Source organism: Mollisia scopiformis (assembly GCF_001500285.1).
Source record: "Mollisia scopiformis unplaced genomic scaffold LY89scaffold_27, whole genome shotgun sequence".
Lineage (NCBI taxonomy): Eukaryota > Fungi > Ascomycota > Leotiomycetes > Helotiales > Mollisiaceae > Mollisia > Mollisia scopiformis.
In genome coordinates, this window is record NW_017263607.1 from 137733 (window position 1) to 161847 (window position 24115).

Here is a 24115-nt window from a genome sequence, read left to right on the forward strand (position 1 = left end):
TTTTTGAGGTCGCGTCTTTTTGTCAGCCTCGTTTTTAGCGCGTTTGGGGAGCCTTTTCTATGAGCTCTCCTCATCTGTATTTCAAACCCATTGTACCTCGACAACCATATGGGAACGGATCAATAGCTCACAACTGACTATAATAACTGTACTACAGCTCGCCGTATAGACAGATTGTACATGCGCCTGACATCTTTGGGGCCTTGACTGCCACAATCTTCAGCCTTCTCAAGCTGGATCATCCCATACTATCCTCTGCCCTTTAACGCATCTGGAGCAGCAATGCTCATGGGACCCTGGTACGAGCCGGTCTCATCATGGGCGAGTCGCACGAAGAAAGAAAACTTGATCAAATCATAGGTAATCCGGAGTTTCCTGCTTGATGTCAACTGCTAATAAGTTACGCTAGAGTCGATACAGAGCGGAAATGTGAGGCAACGGGACGAAGCAGTCACAGGTATCCTTCAGAATATGCTCTTGGTGCAGCTTTAGCTAATCTCATATAGATCTTAAGGCTGCCTTCAATAGATTCCCTAGGTCAAATGTGTAGGTTATCATCATATGCCAGGCTGCTTTGCGTGCTAACTTTTGGCCTTCAGAGACGTCCTCACCGATAAATCATACCACAAAATCTACGAAGTTCTATTTAAGACTGCCCTTAACGAGAAGAAAGCGGTTCTGACAGCAAAGAAAGCCACGAAAACTGCTGCCACCAAACGCCTCACCGATTGCGGCGATGCCATTCGAGTGGTAGTCAAAGCTGGAGCTTCTAAGCTCAAGAGCAAGACAGTGGACGCGGTTGCGGATCATATATTACAGGTTCTACCGACAGGCGATGGAGGATACGACGAGCTGTTGGCTGATAGTTATTTCAAGGCTCTCAATGCTCTTTTTGAAAGTCCTGTGAATGCGGAGCGGCTGAAGTCGGAAGTGTGGCTCGAAATAGTCGACTTTTGCCTCCGTGGCATCAACGATTTTCTCGGAGATCCAGAGGATGAACCTTCTGGATTACCGCACACGTTCTCAGGTCTTGGGACAGGTCAGAGTTCTGGTTCTATTGCTAGAACTTCCAGTCGAGGACAAAGCAGACCCAACGCCAGGATCAACCAAAATCTCTCCGATCTCTTTCAGACTATACTTCAGCTTGTTTCTGCACCCAACGCTCCGCTGTTCGAGAGGTATGAGATGATCGCAGATAGCACCATGCTGTTGTTGACATCGCATGGCTCAAGTGTTGGCCAAGTGCATCAAACTGCATTCTCTATACTAAATACTATCCTTCGCTTCACACGCATGGATCGGACCTTGTTCTCGAGGGCTGTTGCTTACAAAACAATTCCTGTTGTGTCCCGCATTTGGCAAGGCAAAAGTCTTGCCAAGGATGAGATGCTCAATAATGTTCGAGACGAAATGTTTATCTTCATGTTCTCCATATTCCTTCACTTGGAGCGAGAGGTAAGAGATGGAAAGAACGAAGAAATCTTGTCGAACCTGGAAGAACTTTTAGATGCCCTGAGAACAGATTACTCCGCACGCTCAGAACGAGACCAGCTTCAACTGGATGATTTGGAGTTGCTAGGACAAGACAAGACCCTCTACCCATCTCCATTCCATCTCGACTTTTTCCAATTGAGACCGTACAACTCGAAGGCCGAACGCAATTGGGCGCTTTTGCTGATCATCGGGATACTTGAGCGACTTGTAAGTTTAGGCCAGGATTTAAAGAGGACTGCTATGAATGATGATTTGAATACTGATGATGTGCATCCTATCAAACGGCAGCGCACTACTCAGGTTCTAGATCGACTACTGAGCCCTCTGCGAGCAATTAACGAGAAATCTAGGACTGCTGGATTGCAGATCATTCCTTTTGTTCTCCAAGAGTGTCAGCTCTCCGCCTCAGAGCTTGCAGGCTTGATAGGTCAACTTCATCAGTGTGCAGGAGACAAGAGAGGGAACGTTGGATCTTGGGCCTTGATCGCCATGTCTAGGTGAGCACCATCTTGTGCCTATGTGCGTTTCTAACAAGTTCAGTTGTAATTACCAAAATGCTGCCAAGGAGCTAGATCCCTGTGAATGGATGCAACTCTGGCACATCGGAGTGCGCTCGTTGACCTTTTCAACTACATGCCGTGCTGCTTCACTTCAACTCCATACACTACTTGCGAAGGAGCGGGTGAAGTATCACGATATTGGTGAGGATGTGAACTCAATCATTACGGCCGCTGATACAAATGGTCCGGCCGTACTTTGCGAATCCAGCATCCTCTTCGTAATTCATCTCCTCCACGCTAAAGTTACAGAGACACCAGGATCAAGTTTAGCCATCTCACAGCATGTTATCAGATGGCTTTTTGCTCGTTGGGACCCGGGTAAGCACAATTTACTGTATGAGAAATTTAGGCTAGAATTGTGCTCATGTAGTCGTTAGTTGACAGAGCATTTGCAATGCGCTTTGCAATGCATGCCCAGCCAATCCATATTGCGAATCTTGTTCGAACATGCTTAGGGTTGCCTCTTCTAGCTCTCGACAAGATTTCAACCATGCCATCTGGGCCCGTTGCGCAAGCTTGGCAGCAACATTTACACACACAGGAGGTTATCAGTTATCTTCTCCTGCTGGATGATCCCCCTCCGACAACTGTGCCCTTGTGCTCTTCGTGCCCACCAGAATCCAAAGGTGATCATGTCGCTTTCACCTCCAACACAACTCACTTTATCTCCATGAGAAAGCTTTTGCTGGAACTCCTGCAACCGAAGTGTAACGAGATACTGCAGAGTTGGAGTGAATATCATGGATCTACGCCTGTCATGGCTGACATCATTCGCAGTGTAATTTATGGGAGTATCGGTATGCTGATGCTGATCGGCAACCTGGCAAACACACCTTTGCCTCAAATACAGTCTCTTGAGTCGGACATCTTAGCATTGACCGAAGATGTTGTTAAATGCTTTCGAGAAGCCCAGAATCGTGACCGGAGAGCTGCTGTGTCACTCACAGAAACATTGCTCCAATGCGTATGGCCTTACCTGCCGACTTGTAGGCTTGGAAACTTCTCTAAGCTGTCAGAGTCAAATCCACTCCTCTTGCAATTTTTTGTAACGATTGCTGATGAGATTGAGTCGACCTCAAATCAAAACGAGCAACCGTCTTCCGGGACTATGGACGATCTGATGGACATCGACGATCATTTTACAAGTACTCCAACCAAATCTGGCAGCGATAGTCAGCACACTTTGGTGCCTCGAGATCAACTCTCATTCAATATGTGGCCAGGCTCGTTTTACCGTACTATCATAGGACATCTGAAGCTCATATCTGCTCGTACCGCGGCTCCTGATCTTCAAGGACACGTGCCATCTGTATTTGTGGACTACCTGGTTGCTTTGGAACCCGACGAATTCCTCGCAGGCACCCAAATGCTCAAAGATGTCCTATCCTCGGAGCTGGTACTTGATCTGGAAGATGCAAGCAAGATCATAGCTGCTCTAGGTGATGTAGTCTCTTTGGATCTATATGCGCGCGCCGAGGTGTCGTGGGTAATGTGTTTAGACGCCCTGGTATCAATAGGGCCCCTCTGGTCGTCCCCTGACGGCAGCTTGGTCGCCGACTTGGCTGACCAGATGTATCTACATATCATCACGAAGGTACTAGACAAAGGCATAGCATCTCCAGCAGTTCAGAAAAGCATAGCAGAGCTACTGTTCTTCCTCATGCGGGTGAACGAAGAGTACGGCTGCAAGCACAACATCCCATCTCCAAGATCGATTCTGTTCACAATCCTGCAAAATAGCAACGTTTCCGTCAAATTCTACATTGGAAAACGCCTCCCAGAGATATTCAAGCTCTTTCTGCTTTCTAATCACGAGAGTGTGTTCTTGGACATTCTTAACCACCTCCCGAAGGATTCGGAACGAATTGAAGAGATTTATTTCCGTCAATACGTGTTTGCCACGTTAGCTTCATCTTGGCCCACTCTTTTGCGGCGATGTATTTACAATATCTTCGAAGGAGCTGGCAAGATTCCCGAATGCATCAAGCACTCGACAAAGTGTTTGGAAGATATCTCCTCAGCTCTTGGTCTGGGCAGTCCGCAAGAATTGTTCACGCTTTTTGCGCCCCAAATTTTGTACACCTGGCTTGTTGAGGAGAACATAAAAGATATACCTTTCGTTATATTTGGCTTCCCAACACTTCGGGACCTCGTCAGAGAGGCACAAGATGAGGCAACCGCGATTATGGCTATGAGGGGCCAAGAGGACTCCATAAAAGAACTTGCTTCTCTGCTTGATGTCAACGAGTCATCTCTTCTCCAGGATGGCTTTGGTAGGATCATCGCCTATAACACCGCCTATACCATAAGTACACCACCTCCAATAGGTGAGAAGCACATGCCTGTTGAATCTGGATTGAAGCGCCAACTTGGTTCGGAACGATTTTTCGAGTGTCTCAGTGTTTGTTTCACAGACATTATTGCAATTCTGTTCATCACCTTGGATCCCGAGAAGAACATAGAAAAATACTTCTCTAAACACGAGTCTCAGCGATATGCAGCACAGATCATTATAGATATGAAGGAATTTGGGTCTCCTAGGACACCCTTGCCGCAAAGTCAACAACCTGCTTTCAAAGCGCGATTCTTGTGCAAAGAGATTGAACATATCTGCACTCGCACCCGCTACGAACAAGCCAACCTCTTCACTCCGACTTTGGTGACCTATATCGCTCGACTATTGTTCAACACAATCCACCCGGCCTTAGGGTCACTTCATGCTTGCTCAGTTTTACAAAAGATACGAGTTCTGATTTCTCTTGCGGGACCATCTGGAGTAAACGGGTATCCATTAGAAATGCTGATTCAATCTGTAGCGCCCTTCTTGGCAGATCCAGAATGCACCGACGATGCAATCGGCATATTACAATATCTGATTCAGGCTGGCTCCAGACATTTGCTAGAGGCTCCGTCTTTCGTGGCTGGTTTTGCCCTGGCTATATCTGGTTCGCTTGCATCTCTCCTCGACCCTGCTAAGGCGAGTAGTCAATACGTAGCCGTGCGTACGAAAGCTCGGGACTTCCATTCTTGGCTCGGCCAGTATCTCACGGATTACACTTCTCCCGCCTTAAAGACTTATTTAAAGTCGGGCTTTCGGAAACTGGTCCTAGCAGCCTTCAGCGCGAGCTCAAGCGGCAGTTCCGAGTCAAATACCTCAGAGAGCGTCCTCTTGGTACAGCTTCTGAAGGATGAGCGAGTCGGCGGCGAGCTTCTCAGCAGACCCTCCCGTGAATTGGCACTTGGTCGCTTGTCCTCCACCTTTCGCAGTCCCCAAACCTTCCGGTCAGATGCACTTGGGACTGATGAATTGTCCATTGAATATGCTACGCTAGTATGGAAGTCATGTCGTAGTGGACAGGCAAGTCGCCAATATCTGTCCTGGGCTGCTAGAGTCACTGGCAGAGCATTTGCAGCATCCGGACTCATACACGAAGGAGTCCTCCAGGAATCTACTTTGGCTGAGATCAAAACCATAGGCCCATCAAAGGACGGAAACATCGATTCTGAATCCGCTATTCTCTGTCTACTTCGAGACTTTACCCTAGGCCTTGATTCACGCACTGCCGGGCTTGCTGAAGATGCGTTGAGGCTTGTCCTCTCTATGGCAGATGAAGAATTACTAAGATCCTGCGGAGACCACATACCCAACTTTCTTTTCAATGCCTCCATTTGGGATCCGTTTCAAATGCCGCCATCCGCAAGTGGTCACCTTACCCAAGATGCTGTCCCCCTGAAAAACGCTTTAGCCTATGATGCTATATACCAGCAGGATTGGACCCGATCTATACTACTTTCTCTAGCCCAATCAATGCCAAATGAAGTACTGCTGAACGCGATCGTACCCATATTGCAACAAGTAGCTGGATTTCCGGACCGAGTATTCCCGTTCATCATTCATCTGGTCCTCTCAGCTGAATCAAACGAGGCTGTTATCAGACGGAAAGATCTCTCGGCAGCATTTGGTCGATGGTTTAGTGACTGCGTAGCGATCAACCACAACAATCTCAAGATGTTACTGAATTCGATATTGTATCTTCGCACACAAGTTCGGCCGAACGAGAGGTCATCCGCTGATCGAGCACACTGGCTTGATATTGACTATTTGAAGGCAGGCACAGCTGCGGCACATTGCGGTATGTTCAAGACCGCGTTGCTCTTCATCGAAGAGTCTTGCTCTCAGCCAATAAAATCATCTCGACGATCGTCGACTTTGAAAGACAGCCCTCCGACGCCCGATTTGCCTACCGAAACCCTCCTCACAATTTTCGAAAACATCGATGATCCGGATCTGTACTACGGAGTACAACAAACTTCAAATCTGAAGACTATCCTGGCACGGTTCGAATATGAAAAGGACGGGCCCAAAGCTCTTGCTTTCAGAGGCGCTCAATATGACAGTCATATCAGGCGGCATGATGCAGAATCCAATCAAGATGCCCAATCTCTCGTAAAAGCTCTTGATGTTCTCAACCTGAGTGGATTATCGCATTCTTTATTGCAGTCTCAACACACCCTTGGCATGACCGAGACTTCAGCAGCTTCCATGTTCCAAACAGCCCGCAAGCTTGAGCGCTGGGACATCCCTGTCCCAAGTACATATAACAATAGTGCCGTCACAATGTATAGAGCTTTTCAAGGGATCCATACAGCGGTGGATGAGGCCAGTGTCTTGCATGCCTTAAATGAAGGCCTCGAACATTCTATGGCCAAGCTCGCAACAGAGAACCTTAGTGCGAGGTCTCTTCACGAAACCATGCAAACAATGGCCGCTCTGGTTGAAATGGATGAAGTGTTCACCTCTCGTGGATCCGAACAGTTTGAACATGTTTTCAAACGCTTTCAAAATCGTGAGCAGTGGATGAGAACAGGAAGGCGAGCAAAAAGATTCTCCTATCAGGATAAGGTTCATTGCTGACACACACTAGGTTTGACGATATCAGCCACATTCTTTCATGTAGAGGGACCACTCTGAGCACACTAAGCCAAGACCCACGCTTGCAAACAATTGTTGGTGTAGCAGCCATTGACACTCGCTTAGTTGAAGTGAACGGAGCTCTGATGGCTTCGAAGATTTATCGCTCTCATGATGGTCTACAAGAAGCTTTATCTCTTGCAACCTCAATGACAGATCTGATTCACCCCTGCAACCAAGTTGCTATCAAGGCCGAAGTTGCAATTCACATGGAAGCAGCAAATGCTCTGTGGGACCAAGGGGAAATGGGATCGTCTATACGTATGCTGCAAGCCTTAGATGATGTCAAATTGTTGAAGAGTCAAACTATTAGCGTGGGTCGCTCGCACCTGCTCTCCACGCTTGGTCATCGCGTCTCGATCGCACGTCTTGAGAAGGCGGACCAAATCATTGAGAAGTACCTGGCACCCGCGTTGGCCGAGCTCAAAGGGACCAGCCATGGAAGTGAAGCTGGGCAGGTATTCCATCAATTTGCCGTGTTTTGCGATGAGCAACTCCAAGACCCCGATGGACTTGAAGATCTTGCACGACTAGAAAAGCTGAGCAAGAACAAAGAAGAGGAAGTTCAGTACTACGATAGACTGATCAACGAGGCAAGGTCATCACAAGACAAAGCCAAATACAAACAGAATCAAGACAAATCGAAGAAATGGTTGAAGATGGATCTAGAGGAACTTCAGCGGCATATCAAGAATCGAGAACAATTCTTGCAGCGATGTTTGGAGAACTATTTACTCGCCCTTGCAGCTTCCGATGACCACAACAGCAATGCCCTTCGCTTCTCCTCTCTTTGGTTTGAGCATTCTGGGGAGTCGTTAGCCAACGAGGCTGTATCCAAGCACATGAGACAAGTACCTAGTCGCAAATTTGCGCCTCTGATGAATCAGCTCAGTTCGCGACTTCAAAAGTCCTCTGATAAATTCCAGCAGCTTCTCTTCGACCTTGTACTTCGAATTTGTACCGAGCATCCCTACCATAGCATGTATCACGTCTATGCAGGTGTACACACAAAAGCCAACCTTAGTGACCAGTCTGCAGTGTCAAGGAAGGAAGCTGCAAACAAAATTGTTCGGTCTTTGGAACACGTCACTGGAACAAAAGACATCTGGCAGGCCATCCTCGTTTCGAACAAATATTACTGTCAACTTGCTGCTGAGAAGAAGGAGGAATATAGGGCTTCCAAAAAGTTCCCGATCGATAAGTCGCAAGCTGCGAGGAACTTGGTTGCTGTATTCGCTAAATACAGAGTACCTCCTCCAACAATGTCGATTGATTTGTCTCCAGAGGCCGACTATTCAGCAGTTCCTATTATGATTCGGTTGGAACCGCAGCTTTCGATAGCAAGCGGCGTCAGTGCGCCCAAGATTATAACTGCAGTTGGTAGCAATGGCACAAGGTACAAACAACTGGTAAGTTACAACCGTAGAGTAGAAAGTTCTCGCTAATCGTTACAGGTGAAAGGAGGAAATGATGATCTACGGCAAGATGCAATCATGGAGCAAGTCTTCGAACAAGTCAGTGAACTGCTGAAGGCTAATAAATCAACACGGCAACGCAATTTGCACATCAGAACCTACCGTGTGCTCCCCCTCACACCTACGGCTGGTGTGATCGAATTCGTGGCAAATACGATACCTCTTCATGATTACCTACTCCCAGCCCACGAGAAGTATTATCCAAAAGATTGGAAGGGCAGTCAGTGCCGGAAGGAAATTTCAGAAGTCCAGACGAAATCGACCGATACGAGAATGAAGGTGTTCCGTAACGTCACTGAACATTTTCACCCAGTTATGAGATACTTCTTCACGGAGAAATTTCAAAGCCCGGATGAATGGTTTGCCAAACGATTAGCATACACTCGAAGCACGGCTGCGATTTCGATCCTTGGACATGTAGTTGGCCTTGGTGACAGACATGGCCACAATATACTGCTCGACGCTCAAAACGGAGAAGTAGTTCACATCGATCTTGGTATTGCCTTCGAGATGGGTAGAGTGTTACCAATTCCTGAAAATGTTCCATTTCGGTTGACTCGCGATATTGTCGATGGCATGGGAATCACGAAGACTGAGGGTGTATTCCGAAGATGCTGCGAATTTACACTGGAAGCATTGAGGAAAGAGGTGTATAGTATCATGACTATCCTTGATGTCCTGCGTTACGATCCGTTGTACAGCTGGTCGATATCTCCAGTGCGAATCGCAAAACTACAGGAAGGTGTTGGTGTAGCGGCAACTGCTGATGGAGACAACACACCAAAGGAGAGAGTCAACGAGCCGGGTGAGGCTGAACGAGCTCTCGCGGTGGTGAGCAAGAAGTTGTCCAAGACGTTAAGTGTCACCGCTACTGTCAACGATCTCATCAACCAGGCCGGCGACGAGAAGAATTTAGCTACTTTATTTTCAGGTAAGTGTTTCCTATTCTCTAGTTCCTCGATGGGCACTAATGTCCACAGGCTGGGCGGCCTATGTATAAAGCTGGAAGAAGCCATCTGCAGCGTGTAGGTAATTTTGATTTGAAGAGTTGGCATCTTTTTCAGGAGTTCGGCTCTATTGCAATACCCCTCTAGCATTTTTACATATTGCAATCGCGGCTTCACAGCCACATACTATAGTGTAGATCCCAAGAAATAGACAGGTACCATACAACGGGAGATAAGATTCGGTGAAGACACGAGTACGAGATAGCCGAGTTGAAAGTCGCTATTCTTGTTAGGTCTCCCATCCTCGCGTCGCTTTGCGCTAACCCTTCAAAGCGCCTGATCCGAAGGTCCAGCTTATCATCGCTGCACCGAGGCGAATTTGCGGGGAGACCCACCCCCACCTCCGCCACGGGGCCTCGTGGTTCGCACAGACGACCAACAATACCCCAAGCGGGGAATCCTGGTGCTGGGAATATTCGGAGTTGTGAATGCATAACACTGTAGGGGTGATGATAATAACATGACTCGTCCAAGCGAACAAGATTTTTCTGCTTGTTGTGGTGATGAGCAGGTGGGGCATTCTCCAAGGTCTTCTGAGCGACATTTCCAGGCATACCAGACTGCAAGAGCTCTATCTATCTATGGTCTTGCTAAGGTGCGTGTAGATTCGATGCCACCCACCATCTAGAGGGGCAGAATCAAGATCCGACTGTTGGATGCAGCGTCCACATGTAGAAGAAAGTAACTTCTACACTCAATCTCGATAAAGGTTATCGGACCTGGTACCAAGATTGGCACACACCGCGACCCCGCATGCTTAAGAAAGTTTCCTTACTTCTGTTCTTCGGGTCTGTACATAAGTGGAAGTTGCTCCGGTTACTGACAGCTCAGATCTTTCTCAAGAGTAAGCAATACTTCGGCAGTCTTTCCGTCAGAATCCAATCAAGGATACCGGAACTCAGTCTTTCAGGCACACCGCCGCGATGATACTCTGCGAAGACGTTGCCGCTCCAATAGGAATGTCTCGAATCGAGAAGTAGCCTCATCGGCAATAAACTTTTGATGGCTTGTCCTTGGCTCAAGTGGTTGGTGGATTACAGAACAGATACACGCCCCGGAGATGGTACCTGAATTGACAGAAATACTTGATCAGCTGGCCAAGTGACACGAGAATACCGAGGAGGCACATGGGAATAGTTTCTCGTTCGTGACACTTCAGTGAAGCGTACAATCTTTCAATCGCTCTATATGATCTTCACGATGTCGCGCCCAAGAAGAAAGAAGCTCTCCTGGTTAAGTGGGCTGGGAAGCATCACTCGCACATCTTCTTTCCGTTCATCATGAAGCTCCTTCTACTTCTCTTGGCTGTCTTGCCAGTCGCCCTCTCTGCACCTGCTGCACAACCTGTCCGAAGAGCAACAGCACCCACAGTCGCTATTCCTTCTCCATCTGCCACCATTATCGGCTCCGTAGGCACAACTGTAGAGTCCTTCATGGGAATCCCATTTGCCCAACCTCCCGTGTCCTCTCTCCGCCTCAAGCCCCCTCAGTCTTTGACCACAGCTTTGGGTACGGTCTACGCAACAGGTGTGCCGGCAGCATGTCCGCAAATGTTCTTCGATGATGCTTCAACAAGTGTTCCAACCGCTTTATTGGGGACGATCTTGGATCTACCGCTTTTTCAGACAATCACCGATGCGAGTGAGGATTGCTTGACGGTCAATGTCCAAAGACCAATTGAAACAACTGCGGAATCTAATCTCCCTGTCTTGTTTTGGATTTTCGGAGGTGGATTTGAGTTGGGATCTACACTTAGTAAGTTATGCTCCTCTTCTGTTGTCATTCTCGGAATACTGATTCATCGCAGTGTACGATGGCGCGAATTTCGTCCAAGATTCCATAACAGACGGTCAACCCATCGTTTTTGTAGCTGTCAACTACCGTGTTGGCGGTTTTGGATTCATGCCTGGTGCCGAAATCTTGGCTGATGGTTCCTCGAATCTTGGTCTCCTCGACCAGAGATTAGGGTTACAATGGGTTCAAGATAACATCGCTTCTTTCGGAGGAGACCCCACTAAAGTCACCATCTGGGGAGAATCAGCAGGTGCAATCTCAGTCCTGGATCAAATGGCTATGTACGATGGAGACATAACCTACAACGGAGCACCTCTCTTCCGCGGCGCTATTATGGATTCTGGGTCCATTGTTCCAGCTGATCCGGTTGATTGCCCTAAAGGCCAGGTGGTGTTTGATCAAGTTGTTGCTACGGCTGGGTGTACTTCTGCGACGGATAAGCTCGAATGTTTGAGAGCTTTGGATTATACTGATTTCCTTGACGCTACGAACTCAGTTCCGGGTCTACTGAGCTATAACTCCATCGCATTGAGTTACTTGCCAAGACCAGATGGGACCGTCCTGACCGAAAGTCCGGATATTCTAATCTCGAGTGGCAAATACGCTGCTGTACCATTCATCATTGGAGATCAAGAAGACGAAGGCACAATTTTCGCACTCTTCCAAGAAAACATCACGGACACTGCCGAACTAGTAACATACCTCCAAACTTACTTCTTCAACGATGCCACAACCGCCGAAATCGAAGCTCTGGTAGCAACGTACCCCGACGACGCATCAGACGGATCTCCCTTCAACACAAGCATCCTCTACGAACTCTACCCAGAATTCAAACGCCTAGCCGCCATCCTCGGCGACCTCACCTTCACCCTAACCCGCCGCATCTTCCTCTCCGTCCATACCTCCCTTAACCCCTCCGTCCCAGCATGGTCCTACCTCTCTTCGTACGACTACGGCACTCCCTACCTCGGCACCTTCCACGGCTCCGATCTCCTCCAAGTCTTCTATGGTATACTGCCGAATTATGCGTCGGCCGCCGTACATCGGTATTATTTCAACTTTGTGTATAATCTAAACCCGAATGATGATACGGGCGCGACGGAGAGCGTGTCGGTGATGAGCTGGCCGCAGTGGAGTGTGGGAGAGCAGGTCATGCAGATTTGGGCTTCGTATGCGGATTTGTTGGATGATGATTTTAGGGCGACGAGCTATGATTGGTTGGTGGGGAATGCGGGGAGTTTGAGGATTTGATTGATGGTGTGAGATTCTTTGGACTTGAGAGCTGACATGAGGTTATGTAGGGATGGATTTGGGGGTTGGGTTGCATTGGGATACCGGTAGGCAGGACTAGGAATAACATAAAAGTCTTTGATCAACAGTTACTTGGTTCTTTCTCTAAGTGACCGTGGAGCATCTCCGACAGCGAGGGCAACGTAGCTTGTCACTTGTGGTAGCTACGATCGTGAACTACATGATAGAAAGCTAATGCGTATGATTTGTGTCATCACATAATATGAAGCTCAGATTGGTCCGGTCTTGCACGATTTGGAAGCAAGCGAAGTGCTCGCTAGACCTCGCTAGTATTTTTTAAGGGGTAACAAGACGCGAGGTCGAAGATAACAGAACTGAGCTCTCATACAGGCAGCAACCAAGAACCAATCCACTGGCTACGAATATAACATTCTACAAAAAGGTATGCTTTGTCTTAAACTATTTGGGGATCGTAGTCACAAGTACTTGAAGTCTCATCGGATCGGACTAGCCGGATTTGGATTGAGCTCAGCACCTGATGTTTTTGCTCATGATTACCTAGCTGTGGCAATTTAAGCTTACGAGACGGAAGACAGGTTACCTCGATTCACTTGTGGTACTTATTCAATTCGACTACTTCCGGAGACTCAATATGTTGCGTTTACTTTAAACGTCACTAAAATTACGGACGTATTCTAATACACGTGACATTCTGTCGGCGAAATTCATTTGCTTCGATGACTGTCCAGTCTGGTATTCCGGACGTATCGGACAATTGTTCGAGGACTCCAGAATCGAGGATTTCCTGATTGACAATGCAATAGCACTCGTTTGCATCTGATCCCCATCCAAGCGTACCCCTGTTATTAAGCGATTCTGGACATCTAAGACTCGACAGCAACACGCCTTGGAATGAGATGGATTGCAACTCACTAACGACTTTTCAAATGGATTCTGAGCCATCCGTTGTGTTTGCATCACTCGTTTGCAAGAAACGTGTGCAACTATCCCCTCAAGCGCCAGCCGGAAATTTTAGCGTGGAATCAATAGTGCACGGACATTTTGTCGAGAACACCAAAAGTTTGATCGCTGTAAGAGCCTGGAATTTAAGGGTGCCGTCACTGAAGCTTTAGGCTATTGATCGCTAAAGACCGCTGAAGCTCCCTGGAACACGATTTTGCGCTAACATTCCGAAGCGAATTGGCGCTTGAGGGGATAGAGTTTACGGTAAGGTATCAGTCCGTTGGTACTAAAGGATCCCTGACCCTGCCCTTCGATAAGGGGCTTTGATATGCTCCTGCCCCCGACATCAACTTTCTTTCCTTCTTGTCACACCTTCCCTTGCCCGCCTTCAAAAGTCATCTTTGTTTCTTGCAAGCTCAGACTTTATAAATTTCACCCCCTGGAGCTCCCATCTAAATCATTCCGTAGTTCAGATCTCCAACATGTATCACTGCCAACCCTGCGATCGTTGGTTCAATAATGAGCATGCTTACGATCAACACATCGACAACAGCCCAGCGCACAATTTCCGTGGCAGTCGATATGAGTGTAGCGTCTGTGATCGTGGTTTCTCGACTGAGTACTCCCTTCATCAACATTCCTCCACGGCAAGCGGTCATCCGTATTGCATCCCCTGCAAACGCATGTTCATGAACCAGAATAACCTGAACCAAGTAAGTAGCTGCTCAAAGTACAACACTGTCTAGGAGATCTTGACTGACTTGATTGGAACAGCATATGCATTCCAGGACCCATGTTGGTAGCCAAATCCAGTGCCCGTTCTGTAGGACCGGCTATGCTACTGCATCTGGCGTGACGGTGAGTTTCGTCGATTCCAAAACTCTCGGTTCCCCGTTTGACGCTTTCATCTACCACTGCTGCCTTATTCAAATGCCAACACTTGAACCATCTCTTTCCTGAAAGTCATAAGAAAGCTGACTTGCTCTGCCCAAGATCCAGCTCGAATCCGGCAATTGTCCCCAAGCCAACATCGATCGCCATGGAATTAACAGAATGATCCGCCGACTCGACACCAACCACGTCATCACCAGACGTCTCCTCACGTACGGTGACACCGATCCCGTTGAGTACATCGCAACGGAACGTTCCTGGAACGGACATGCCTTCCAATGCGTCCTCTGTACCCGCCAATTCGGTGCTCTTCATAGCCTTAACACACACATGAAGAGTCCTGTACATGAGCAGAATCTGTATCATTGCCCTGGTCGAAATTGTGCTCGCGAGTACAAGTTGTTGAGTGGGTTGGTGCAGCATGTTGAGAGTGAGAGTTGTGGGGTCATGAGATTTGCTGCTGTGCAGCAGCAAGCTAGGAATGGTATTGAGAATATGGTGGGTCGCATGATCCAAGGAGCTTAACTTTGATGGCTTAGCGATCTGCTCCTAACGGCTCTGTTGCTCTGGTTTGTGCTTGGTTTGATGGATTTGTTACACGTTATGATTCGTTGGTCGTTTTTATTTGGAGCTGGAGGAGGCACTGTGGCTTGGCGCCTCTTTTGGAGCAAACCAGAGATCTAGAGGATCTGGCGTCATGAGAGATTTGGCGTATCGTAGACAGTGTCTGGCTTGGATTTCGAATTCTGGAGTTTTCGTATGCGGTGGTTTCTGGTCGGTGTCCGCAATATGGATGTTCTTGAGAAGTCCTTCTGCACCATGACACTAGGAGGACGTCGACTAGTCAGTACCAAGGAATGGATTGAAATTACTTGTATACAGTGCCTTCCCACTCATGAATCTAGCTAGTAAAGTAACCTGGGAGACCTGAGCTCAGGGAAGGTTCTCACGTGACAGAAAGCTGGACTTGTAGGTATAGACATTCTCGAAGGCATCAAGACCATATGAGACAAGAACCGCAAATGGGTGTTAAATAAAGTGAAAATAACAAGACAACTTGAGCCAGAATCGACTGTGGAAGAAGATCTCTCAAGAGTGAAGAGTATCACGTGACCTTCGCTGCTTCAGGAGCCCAGCCATACTGAAAGACAGAAGAGCCTTCTAAATCTCGCGTGGATACAAGTGAAAGTAGAAGAGACTAAGTATGAGATGAGTCAGACTCCAAATCGAAGTATGATAAAGTGATATCGCCGTCTCCAGCTTCGAAACCTGTCAACTTCTTACCTCGAGCTAAGCCTCCGTCCCGCGTATCAACGGCCGAACCACAACTTCAAAACCCCTCTCATCTTTGGACATGTTGATGTCCTTCCTCCTGCTCATAGACTATCGCAGAGAAGAGCTTTTGGTTTTAATATGAACAAACGACACATTGTGGTCTTCTCGGGTGGCAGTGCTGCGAACAATCTTGTGGATGTGTTTGGGAAGGTTGCTGAGGATAAGGGGTGTTCGTTAAGCTAGTGAGTTTTCGCCTCTCTTTTGTGAAGAGCACGGTTTTGGGAGCCAGGGCTGATTAGGATCTTGAAGTGTTATTCCTATCAGTGATAATGGAGGGTCGTCGAGTGAACTTATTCGGGTGTTTGGAGGTCCGGGAATTGGTGATGTCAGGAGTATGTTTTGTTAACCTTGCTTTTTGCTTGTCCCTTCTGTGCCATGTCTTTTTTGAGGAGAGCGTTCTTATCGTCTCAAATAGAGACAGGCATGAAGTCTTGCCAGTTCTTTTCAGCCCTGTTGTCTCTGCGTACTGCTGTCACGTGCCTAACTTCCTCATAGGTCGACTCGTCCGTCTCATTCCTGAGGAGCCCTCAATACCGGAGACTACAGCTATCAAAACCCTCTTCAACCACCGTCTCTCCTCTTCACCTTCTCTAGCACGCATAGAGTGGCTTGACATAGTCGAGGGCCGACACCTCCTTTGGACCAGCATCTCATCCGAGAAGCGGGAACTCATCCGTTCATTCCTCAATACCATCAATCTTGAAATTGTCAAGAGACTCCGTCCTTCCTCATCCTTCAACTTTCAATCTGCATCAGTAGGGAATCTCTTCTTAACAGGAGCAAGACTCTTCACAGGTAGTTTTGAATCAGCTATCTATCTGCTTGGAGCTATCACTGGAGTCCCCAACAACGTAAACGTTATTCCAGCCATCAACAGCAACTTCAGCCACCACATCTCCGCCAGCTTAAAAGACGGCACCATAATCACAGGCCAAAACAGCATCTCCCACCCCTCAGCGCCCTCCGCCCCGGCACCGATCCCAACACCCACCCCTCAACCATCAACCTTCGGCCTCACCTTCTCCGCAGAACCCGAATCCACCTCCCAGCTCGGCGAAGAAACCGACCTCTCACCCACAACCTCCCATCTCCGAACCCTCAGCAAAGAACTCTCAGAACACGAAGCCATCGAAGACGCAAACCTCCCCGGTTCCCTCCCCACGCTCCGGAAACAATACATCACGTTCCACAAATCGCACACCGAGGACCTCCCCTCTCGCATCGAGAGGATATGGTACATCAACCCCTACGGACAAGAGATCCGGCCCGCCGCGAACCCGAAGGTACTCGCTAGCATCGGCGACGCTAGCGCGGTTGTATATTCCATCGGTAGTCTGTACACGAGTATCGTGCCCTGTCTCATCCTCCGCGATGTAGGCAAAGTGATTGCCGGGGGCGTGAAATACAAGATTTTGATCTTGAATGGGAGTTTGGATCGAGAGACGAGGGCAGTGGGCGATGGCGGGTTTACGGCGAGGGATTTCATCGCTGCTGTTGCGGACGCGTGTGTGTCGTCCCGGTCGTCGAGTACGGGGAGGACGAGGGCGAGGGAGGAGGAGTATAGGGAGTTTGTGAGTCATGTTATTCATTTGCAGGGGGAGGGGACGCCGCGGGTGGAGAAGGGGGAGTTGGGGAGGTTGGGGATTGAGTGTGTGAGGATTTATGGGAGGAAGAGGGAGGGTGGTGAGGAGGGGGATGGAGATGGAGGGATGATCTATGATGGTGTTGCGTTGGGGCAGGCGTTGGAGGCTATTATTGGGGGGCCGAAGAGGTTTAGTGATAGGAGTCGGAGGAACACTCTTGGGATTAGTGGGGTTGGTGGATAGGGTGTTTAGGAGCTTTTAGATGTCAGGGCAAAGCGATGTTTAAGCAGCGTTCAAGTCGGGGTTTGAGACGGACAATTGGAAGGGTAGCTGAATGTCTCACTTGGTTAGAGCACTTTTGGTCCCCAAAGTATCTCTCCCCATAAGATTATTCCTCACTAGGTCATCTCGATGGTCACAAAGCCTTGAAATCTTGCAATGTTTTCATAAAGCACTGCATTTATTGCACTGCCAAAGCAACTATTTGACAGTTCGAGAACGCCCGAACTCCACATGTCTGTCTATAAGGTATCCCATGCATGTCCGTCCAGTATGCCCATGCTCCATGCTACCGGTAATGCTTGACAAATGTCAATGAAAAGCCCTCCCATCCTGTGCATATGCCCAAACGCCAAATGTTGTATCAAACAGAGGTATATTCAGGCCCGAATTGGACGCTTTCCCTGCTTCTTCGCCGTCGTTAGCTTCATAGATAGTGGGAAGTAGCCCTTTGCTGATGGCTTCTGTCCAGTTCTGGGGATGACGATCGCTGTTCTGCAAACGGGGCAGCACTTTCGCTCGCCGGCGTGAAGGGCTTGGTGGAGGCATTCGGAGCAGAAGAGATGACCTAAAGGTAATAAGTCAGCATCTGATCAGAATGAGAGTCTGCAAGCACTCTGGGTAGTACATACCACAATGTGTGACCGTCAAGTCTGTGGGGTCGTCCATGCAGATAATACACTTGAATTCCGCCAGCTTCATCGGCTTCGTAGCTTCCGCCTGGTATTGCGCCTTGATGGCCTCTGCTTGCTCTCGAGCTTTTAGCTCCTCATATGCTTTTTGACCCTCCACGTCGATCAAGTCCACACATTCAACATCATCAGTAGCAACCGTGGTTCTGCCTGATTTGCCTGGTCGCCCCTCGCCCGGTGTCTCTGCCTTTCGTTTTCTGCTCGGAGTGGGTGCGGGACGAGGTTGAGGAGGAGAGGATGCGGTCAGATCAACAAAGGAGGAAGATCGTGTGTGATTAGAGGGCGCCATGTTAGGTGTAGGTGGCGAAGGCGTGAGGTTTGAGAATTCTCCGAAAGGGTCTGGGGAGTCGTCCACGAGGAAGTGCTCAAATACTGATGAGGCTCGGGGCGGTTCTCGTCGGGCTCGAGCTTCTCGATTCGAAGGCGGAGGTCGTAGGTTTCGTGCGTCCAGCGAAGTTTCGGATATGAAAGGGTCTGAAGAGGAAGTTGAAAGACGAGAGCGAGAAGGTGCATCCAGCAATCCTGGCGCAAGAGGTGGAAGTTCGCCGAATGTGTTCTCCGGATTTATTGGCGCCAGTGTCAAATTCCCATCATCAAAGTCCTCAAAATCGGCAGCATTCACAGCCCAATCTAAGTCGTTGTCGTCTTCGAACCATGGGACGCCTGGATATGGACTTTGAGGGAGGTGGTTGTTGTTGTTGCGCGGCGAATCGAAGGTACTGGGATCTGCTGGTTGCCGGCCTGGAGAATCCCAGTTCCAAGTGCCTGGTGAATTGGACATTGATTCAAAGACGCACGAAAATGTTGATTAAATATGGAATTGATAATTATATACCGCGAGCAGAAGAATAATAGAAAGCATGGAGAGACTGGGTGTATGAAAGAATGAGCATTTCCCCTCGAAGGCGAGATTAGTGAGTGATGTTGTAACCCAGACGAAGGCCGGTGGCGGCACATATCAGGCTGGTTCAGGTTCAGGTGAAGTGGAGTGCAGGCGGCCGCACTCATACTTTATCGCCCTTTTATCACGAGCGATAGGGGCTAAATTTCACTCTTCGCGACTTCGAGGACGTCACGAACTTCAGAGCAGGGAGTTTGTATGATACGACCAACAACAAGAACCCGATATCATGACTTAACATCTGTCTGAAAGATAGAATGCTTCTATCAACACGAGCTGGTCGTCCGAGCAGACCATGGGCTAGCTTCGTGAAGCTCGCAAAGCATCGGGCGCATTACCGTCATGAGATTCGAAGGACGGGACTACAATGGAGATACTACGCGACTGAGGCAGCGAGAGATGGAGAGCCTACTGCCGCAGACTCTGGTACCACCTCTAGTAAGCACAAGGAATATTTCGAGACGAGAAGACAACCTCTGACCGCTTTGCAGGACCGTCTCAGGCAAGGTATAATGAAATAGGGGTCCAGCAACTAAGTAGCCATGTCTATTCTCAAATCTTCCCTGATAACGTCCCGCCACCCCCGCAAGAACTCATAGAGCTCTCCAAAGACCATCTGCGACGGCATGACCTACTTGGCAAGAATACGGACAATAGCGCACCCATCTCGTTTGATCTGCCAGAGCTCCAAGGGAGTACATTGGACGAGCACTTCTACAAACTCGGAGTCGATGCTGCTGAACCGTACCTTTCGAAAGCAAAGCAGTTCACGAGGTCAAATGCTCCTCCGAAGCCGAGAAAATGGGTACGCAGATGTGGCTGGACAAAGTACTACCCTGATGGCAGGACGGAGGCAGTTGATGCGCCACAGGAGGATATGCTCTGTTTTGATACAGAAGTAATGTGGAAGGAGAGTTCTTTCGCGGTAATGGCTTGTGCTGTCAGTCCTACGAATTGGTATGCGTGGTTGTCCCCATGGCTACTGGGAGAATCAGAGAATGACAGACATTTGATTCCGCTTGGAGATCCAATTCAGGAACGGATCATTGTGGGGCACAACATTGGATATGATCGTGCCCGAATTGCGGAGGAGTACGACATCAAACAATCGAAGAACAGTTTCCTGGATACAATGTCTCTGCATGTGGCGGTCAATGGGATGTGCTCTCGCCAACGGCCGACTTGGATGAAGCATAGGAAGAATCGAGAACTCAGAGACAAAATAGCTGGAGAAACGGACAATGTTGAATTGGCTACTTTGCTGGGCAACAAAGCTCTGACGGAAGAGGAGGAAGAATTATGGGTTGGTCGAAGTTCTGTTAATTCATTACGGGATGTGGCAAAATTTCATCTCAATGTCTCACTCGACAAAGCTCAACGAGACCAATTTGGCGAACTCGATAGAAGTGGTGTGGTAGCGAAACTGGATGAGCTTCTGGATTATTGTGCTGCGGATGTGGATGTCACTCACCGAGTGTACAAAATTGTGTTCAACAATTTCGTGGAAACATGTCCACATCCTGTGAGCTTTGCAGCTCTCCGGCATCTATCTTCGGTCATCCTCCCAGTCGACAAGTCATGGGAGTCGTACATTGCGAATGCTGAAGCAACCTATCATAAGTTGTCAGATGCCGTGCAGGAGAGGCTTATCAGCTTGACTGAAAGGGCATTGGAGATTAAAGGGGACGAGGAGAGGTGGTGTAATGATCCATGGCTTCGACAACTGGACTGGTCTGGCCAAGAAATTAAGATGGTGAAAGGCAAAAAGAAAAATGATCCTCGAAGACCAGCTGCGAGGCAGAAGATGCCTGGAATGCCTCAATGGTATAAAGATTTGTTTATAAAGAAGGACGGTCCCATCGGCCTTTCGGTCCGAACTCGCATTGCACCCTTATTATTGCGTTTGTCATGGGATGGATATCCTTTGGTTTGGTCTGATAAATATGGTTGGACGTTCCGGGTACCAGTTGGAGACGCTCACAAGTATACGCAGAAGTCCATGCAAGAATGCTCTGCTTTCGAGGAGAAAGACATCACCTTAAGAGACGACAGGAGCGGGGTATATTTTAAGATACCCCACAAAGACGGGCCGACCGCGCGTTGTGCAAATCCAATGGCCAAAAGCTACATGCCATACTTCGAGAAAGGAATTCTTTCGTCTGAATTCGCATATGCTAAGGAAGCATTGGAGATGAATGCTTCCTGCTCGTATTGGATCAGTGCACGGGACAGGATCATGTCCCAGATGGTGGTCTACGAAAGCGATGGTGCAAAAGCTCCAGGGCTAGTACCATCGCCTTCGGAGACAGGATATATTTTACCCCAGGTCATTCCTATGGGCACTGTGACACGCAGAGCTGTTGAGAATACTTGGCTTACTGCAAGCAATGCCAAGAAGAACCGTGTTGGATCAGAGTTGAAATCAATGGTGCGAGCACCACCAGGGTACTGCTTCGTTGGTGCAGATGTAGATTCGGAAGAACTTTGGATTGCAAGTCTCATTGGCGATGCACAATTCAAGTTGCATGGCGGGAATGCAGTTGGCTTCATGACGTTGGAAGGGACTAAAGCAGCTGGAACGGATCTCCATTCACGAACAGCTTCTATCTTGGGTATCACCAGGAACGATGCCAAAGTTTTCAATTATGGTCGCATCTATGGTGCTGGCCTGAAGTTCGCTTCCTCATTGCTTAGGCAGTTCAATCCATCATTATCGGAAGCTGAGACGACAAAGGTTGCATCCAACTTGTACAAAGCTACGAAAGGTAGCAAAACGACCAGAAAAACTCTTCACAAGAAAGCTTTCTGGCGTGGCGGAACCGAGAGTTTTGTTTTCAACAAGCTCGAAGAATTCGCAGAACAAGAACGACCTCGAACACCAGTCCTTGGTGCTGGTATCACAGAAGCACTGATGAGTCGATTCGTGAACCAAAGTGGATTTATGACCTCGAGGATCAATTGGGCGATTCAATCGTCTGGTGTTGACTACCTCCATCTGATCATCATTGCAATGGATTACCTTATTCGACGCTTCAACATTGACGCTCGGTTGGCTATCACCGTGCACGATGAGATCAGATACCTAGTACGAGAAGAAGATAAATACAGAGCTGCAATGGCTCTGCAGATATCGAATGTGTGGACTCGAGCAATGTTTGCTCAACAGGTTGGCATCAACGATCTGCCACAATCCTGCGCCTACTTTTCAGCGGTTGATATTGACCATGTTCTGCGAAAAGAGGTTGACATGGATTGCATCACGCCTTCTCATCCAGAGAAGATCCCTCACGGAGAATCTCTTGACATCACAACTTTACTCGCTAAACCATCTTCTCATCTCGATCCTGCTATCATCCCGACACATCCTATCGACTTCTCCTCCATTCCCTACACTCCACGCACACCGGTCATGGAAACTCTCTCTTCAAACATCAACGTCAACTTCCTAAGAGCCCAAATAACAGCCGACGACAAAGAGTTGCGTGATATTCTCAAAGACCAACGCAAACTTACCGAAGGCGACGCACCACCAAAGAAACGCTCCGCATCCACCAAAAACCGCACAATCCAGCCATACGAAGCTCACGCTCATCTCATGGAAGAACCGGTACTCGTCTCCTCCGACTTCCTCACCCGAGACAGCAAGTACAAGAATGGTTTCCAAAACGGTGGCACCAAAAATTGGGGCTGGGAAAGGCATGCTGCTACGTCAAGAGCTAGGCCGACTACGCGATGGTGATTCTATTTGTGTTTAATAACTTTTGTATATGTGAGACGACGAGACGGCTGGCTCGGGTGTAATCCTCCTATTGTAAATCGTGTATGTATGATTCTTGCAGCCTGCTTTGGTGGTTTTGGCGAAGGAGTGCGGATTCGGTTGATTGTTGGTTGCATAGGTTAGGCGCTGGTGACGGGTGGGATGTATTTGTTGTAAAATCAGGGATTATATATTAGTGTTTATAGTTGAAGGACACAACTTGAAATCTGTTCTTTTGGTTGCACTAAGAGTCGTTTACTCTTGGAGACTTTCTCTTCTAGGATATATTTCTGAAATGCAGAAATTCGAATGGGTAGAAAAGCGAACATCTCCTCCGCTGGCCAATGCGCCTCGAACTCCTCTCCGTTACTGATCTTTATAATGCTGTCATGCTTGGATTATATACAGCAGAGGACATACAAAAATTTGTAGACAGCCAACGCCACTCACTGAAGTGCATCACCGTGGGTATACTCCGTGGCGGCTACTACAGCAATGAAGGGATGTCCGACTTCTCATCCTTCCCATGTCTCGAGGAATTGAGTATGTCAGCATTCAACGTAATGAGATGCGAAACGTTTGTCGATGCAGCAAGGAAGCTTTCAGCACCTAATCTGCGCTTCCTTACGCTTGATTTCGCGCTCTACGGTCAGTACCTTCACCACCGGAATCATTTTGGGGTAGGATCAAGTTACGTGGATTAGGGAATTCGCAAAGGTGAAGATGGAGGAGTATCCGGAGAGTAGGTTGGAGAAACTGGTTATGCTGTTCAAGCCGCACGCATTTAGGCTTCCTCAAGGTGGCTATGGGGATGAGGAGGGAAGCGACGAACCTCTAAGTTGGCTTTGGGAGCCTTTGGAACAAGCGATGATGAGTGTTGCAGCACTTGGGTTGGATGTTGAGTTTGAGCCGAAGTGGACGAGGGAAGATTGGGATAATATTGTTTGTGGACAGGAGACATGAATGTTGGATGTTTTGAAAGATTGACAGCCGAGGTTTGATGGGGCGTTCTCCGGAAATCTCAACTGACTAGAAAAAGGGTAGATGATGACAGGGAGTATCTCGATCACCCATTCTAGGACGATTATTGTGGAAGGGAAGCTTTATAAAGAGCAAGTTTCAGAGTCTTATTGATAAGATATGCTTTCATAACGACCCCAA

General features: G+C 48.3%; 6 protein-coding genes across 6 annotated transcripts; 5 read left to right on the forward strand and 1 right to left on the reverse strand.

Annotated features, from left to right (window-relative positions):
• Nucleotides 1-69: 69 nt before the first annotated feature.
• LY89DRAFT_266352 (phosphatidylinositol 3) lies at nucleotides 70-9561 on the forward strand. The gene is made up of 9 exons (XM_018206317.1): nucleotides 70-360; nucleotides 410-457; nucleotides 507-546; nucleotides 600-1991; nucleotides 2035-2372; nucleotides 2432-6926; nucleotides 6980-8435; nucleotides 8481-9432; nucleotides 9482-9561. Exons 1-9 carry the CDS (start codon nucleotides 318-320, stop codon nucleotides 9499-9501), a joined length of 8784 nt encoding a protein of 2927 aa, XP_018064279.1. The 5' UTR covers nucleotides 70-317; the 3' UTR covers nucleotides 9502-9561.
• Nucleotides 9562-10788: 1227 nt separating this feature from the next.
• LY89DRAFT_656505 (lipase) lies at nucleotides 10789-12553 on the forward strand (the record flags this gene model as incomplete). Its single annotated transcript, XM_018212388.1, has 2 exons — nucleotides 10789-11263; nucleotides 11316-12553. The coding sequence occupies 2 exons, from the start codon at nucleotides 10789-10791 to the stop codon at nucleotides 12551-12553; spliced, it is 1713 nt and encodes a 570-aa protein (XP_018064280.1).
• A 1445-nt stretch (nucleotides 12554-13998) lies between these two features.
• On the forward strand, nucleotides 13999-14932 carry LY89DRAFT_597106 (uncharacterized protein; the record flags this gene model as incomplete). Its single annotated transcript, XM_018209962.1, has 3 exons — nucleotides 13999-14229; nucleotides 14291-14374; nucleotides 14510-14932. 3 exons carry the CDS (start codon nucleotides 13999-14001, stop codon nucleotides 14930-14932), a joined length of 738 nt encoding a protein of 245 aa, XP_018064281.1.
• Nucleotides 14933-15820: 888 nt separating this feature from the next.
• LY89DRAFT_656509 (UPF0052-domain-containing protein) lies at nucleotides 15821-17753 on the forward strand (the record flags this gene model as incomplete). The annotated part of the gene is made up of 3 exons (XM_018212389.1): nucleotides 15821-15924; nucleotides 15992-16074; nucleotides 16238-17753. 3 exons carry the CDS (start codon nucleotides 15821-15823, stop codon nucleotides 17566-17568), a joined length of 1518 nt encoding a protein of 505 aa, XP_018064282.1. The 3' UTR covers nucleotides 17569-17753.
• Nucleotides 17754-17776: 23 nt separating this feature from the next.
• Nucleotides 17777-19350, reverse strand: LY89DRAFT_266410 (uncharacterized protein). The gene is made up of 2 exons (XM_018206318.1): nucleotides 18237-19350; nucleotides 17777-18172 (listed from the first exon to the last, which is right to left on the reverse strand). The coding sequence occupies exons 1-2, from the start codon at nucleotides 19075-19077 to the stop codon at nucleotides 17985-17987; spliced, it is 1029 nt and encodes a 342-aa protein (XP_018064283.1). The 5' UTR covers nucleotides 19078-19350; the 3' UTR covers nucleotides 17777-17984.
• On the forward strand, nucleotides 19327-23269 carry LY89DRAFT_710818 (DNA polymerase-like protein gamma). Its single transcript, XM_018217862.1, has 2 exons — nucleotides 19327-19635; nucleotides 19689-23269. Exons 1-2 carry the CDS (start codon nucleotides 19455-19457, stop codon nucleotides 22934-22936), a joined length of 3429 nt encoding a protein of 1142 aa, XP_018064284.1. The 5' UTR covers nucleotides 19327-19454; the 3' UTR covers nucleotides 22937-23269.
• Nucleotides 23270-24115: the final 846 nt, after the last annotated feature.

Bases quoted from the DNA above. Each gene is read 5' to 3' on its own strand.
- LY89DRAFT_266352 (XM_018206317.1), top strand. From the start codon at position 318: ATGGGCGAGTCGCACGAAGAAAGAAAACTTGATCAAATCATAG. The intron at 458-506 runs GTATCCTTCAGA...AATCTCATATAG, and splicing joins ACGGGACGAAGCAGTCACAG to ATCTTAAGGCTGCCTTCAAT. The intron at 1,992-2,034 runs GTGAGCACCATC...TAACAAGTTCAG, and splicing joins GCCTTGATCGCCATGTCTAG to TTGTAATTACCAAAATGCTG.
- LY89DRAFT_266410 (XM_018206318.1), bottom strand. From the start codon at position 19,077: ATGTCCAATTCACCAGGCACTTGGAACTGGGATTCTCCAGGCCGGCAA. The intron at 18,173-18,236 runs GTATGTACTACC...TATTACCTTTAG, and splicing joins CTTGACGGTCACACATTGTG to GTCATCTCTTCTGCTCCGAA.
- LY89DRAFT_710818 (XM_018217862.1), top strand. From the start codon at position 19,455: ATGCTTCTATCAACACGAGCTGGTCGTCCGAGCAGACCATGGGCTAGC. The intron at 19,636-19,688 runs GTAAGCACAAGG...ACCGCTTTGCAG, and splicing joins AGACTCTGGTACCACCTCTA to GACCGTCTCAGGCAAGGTAT.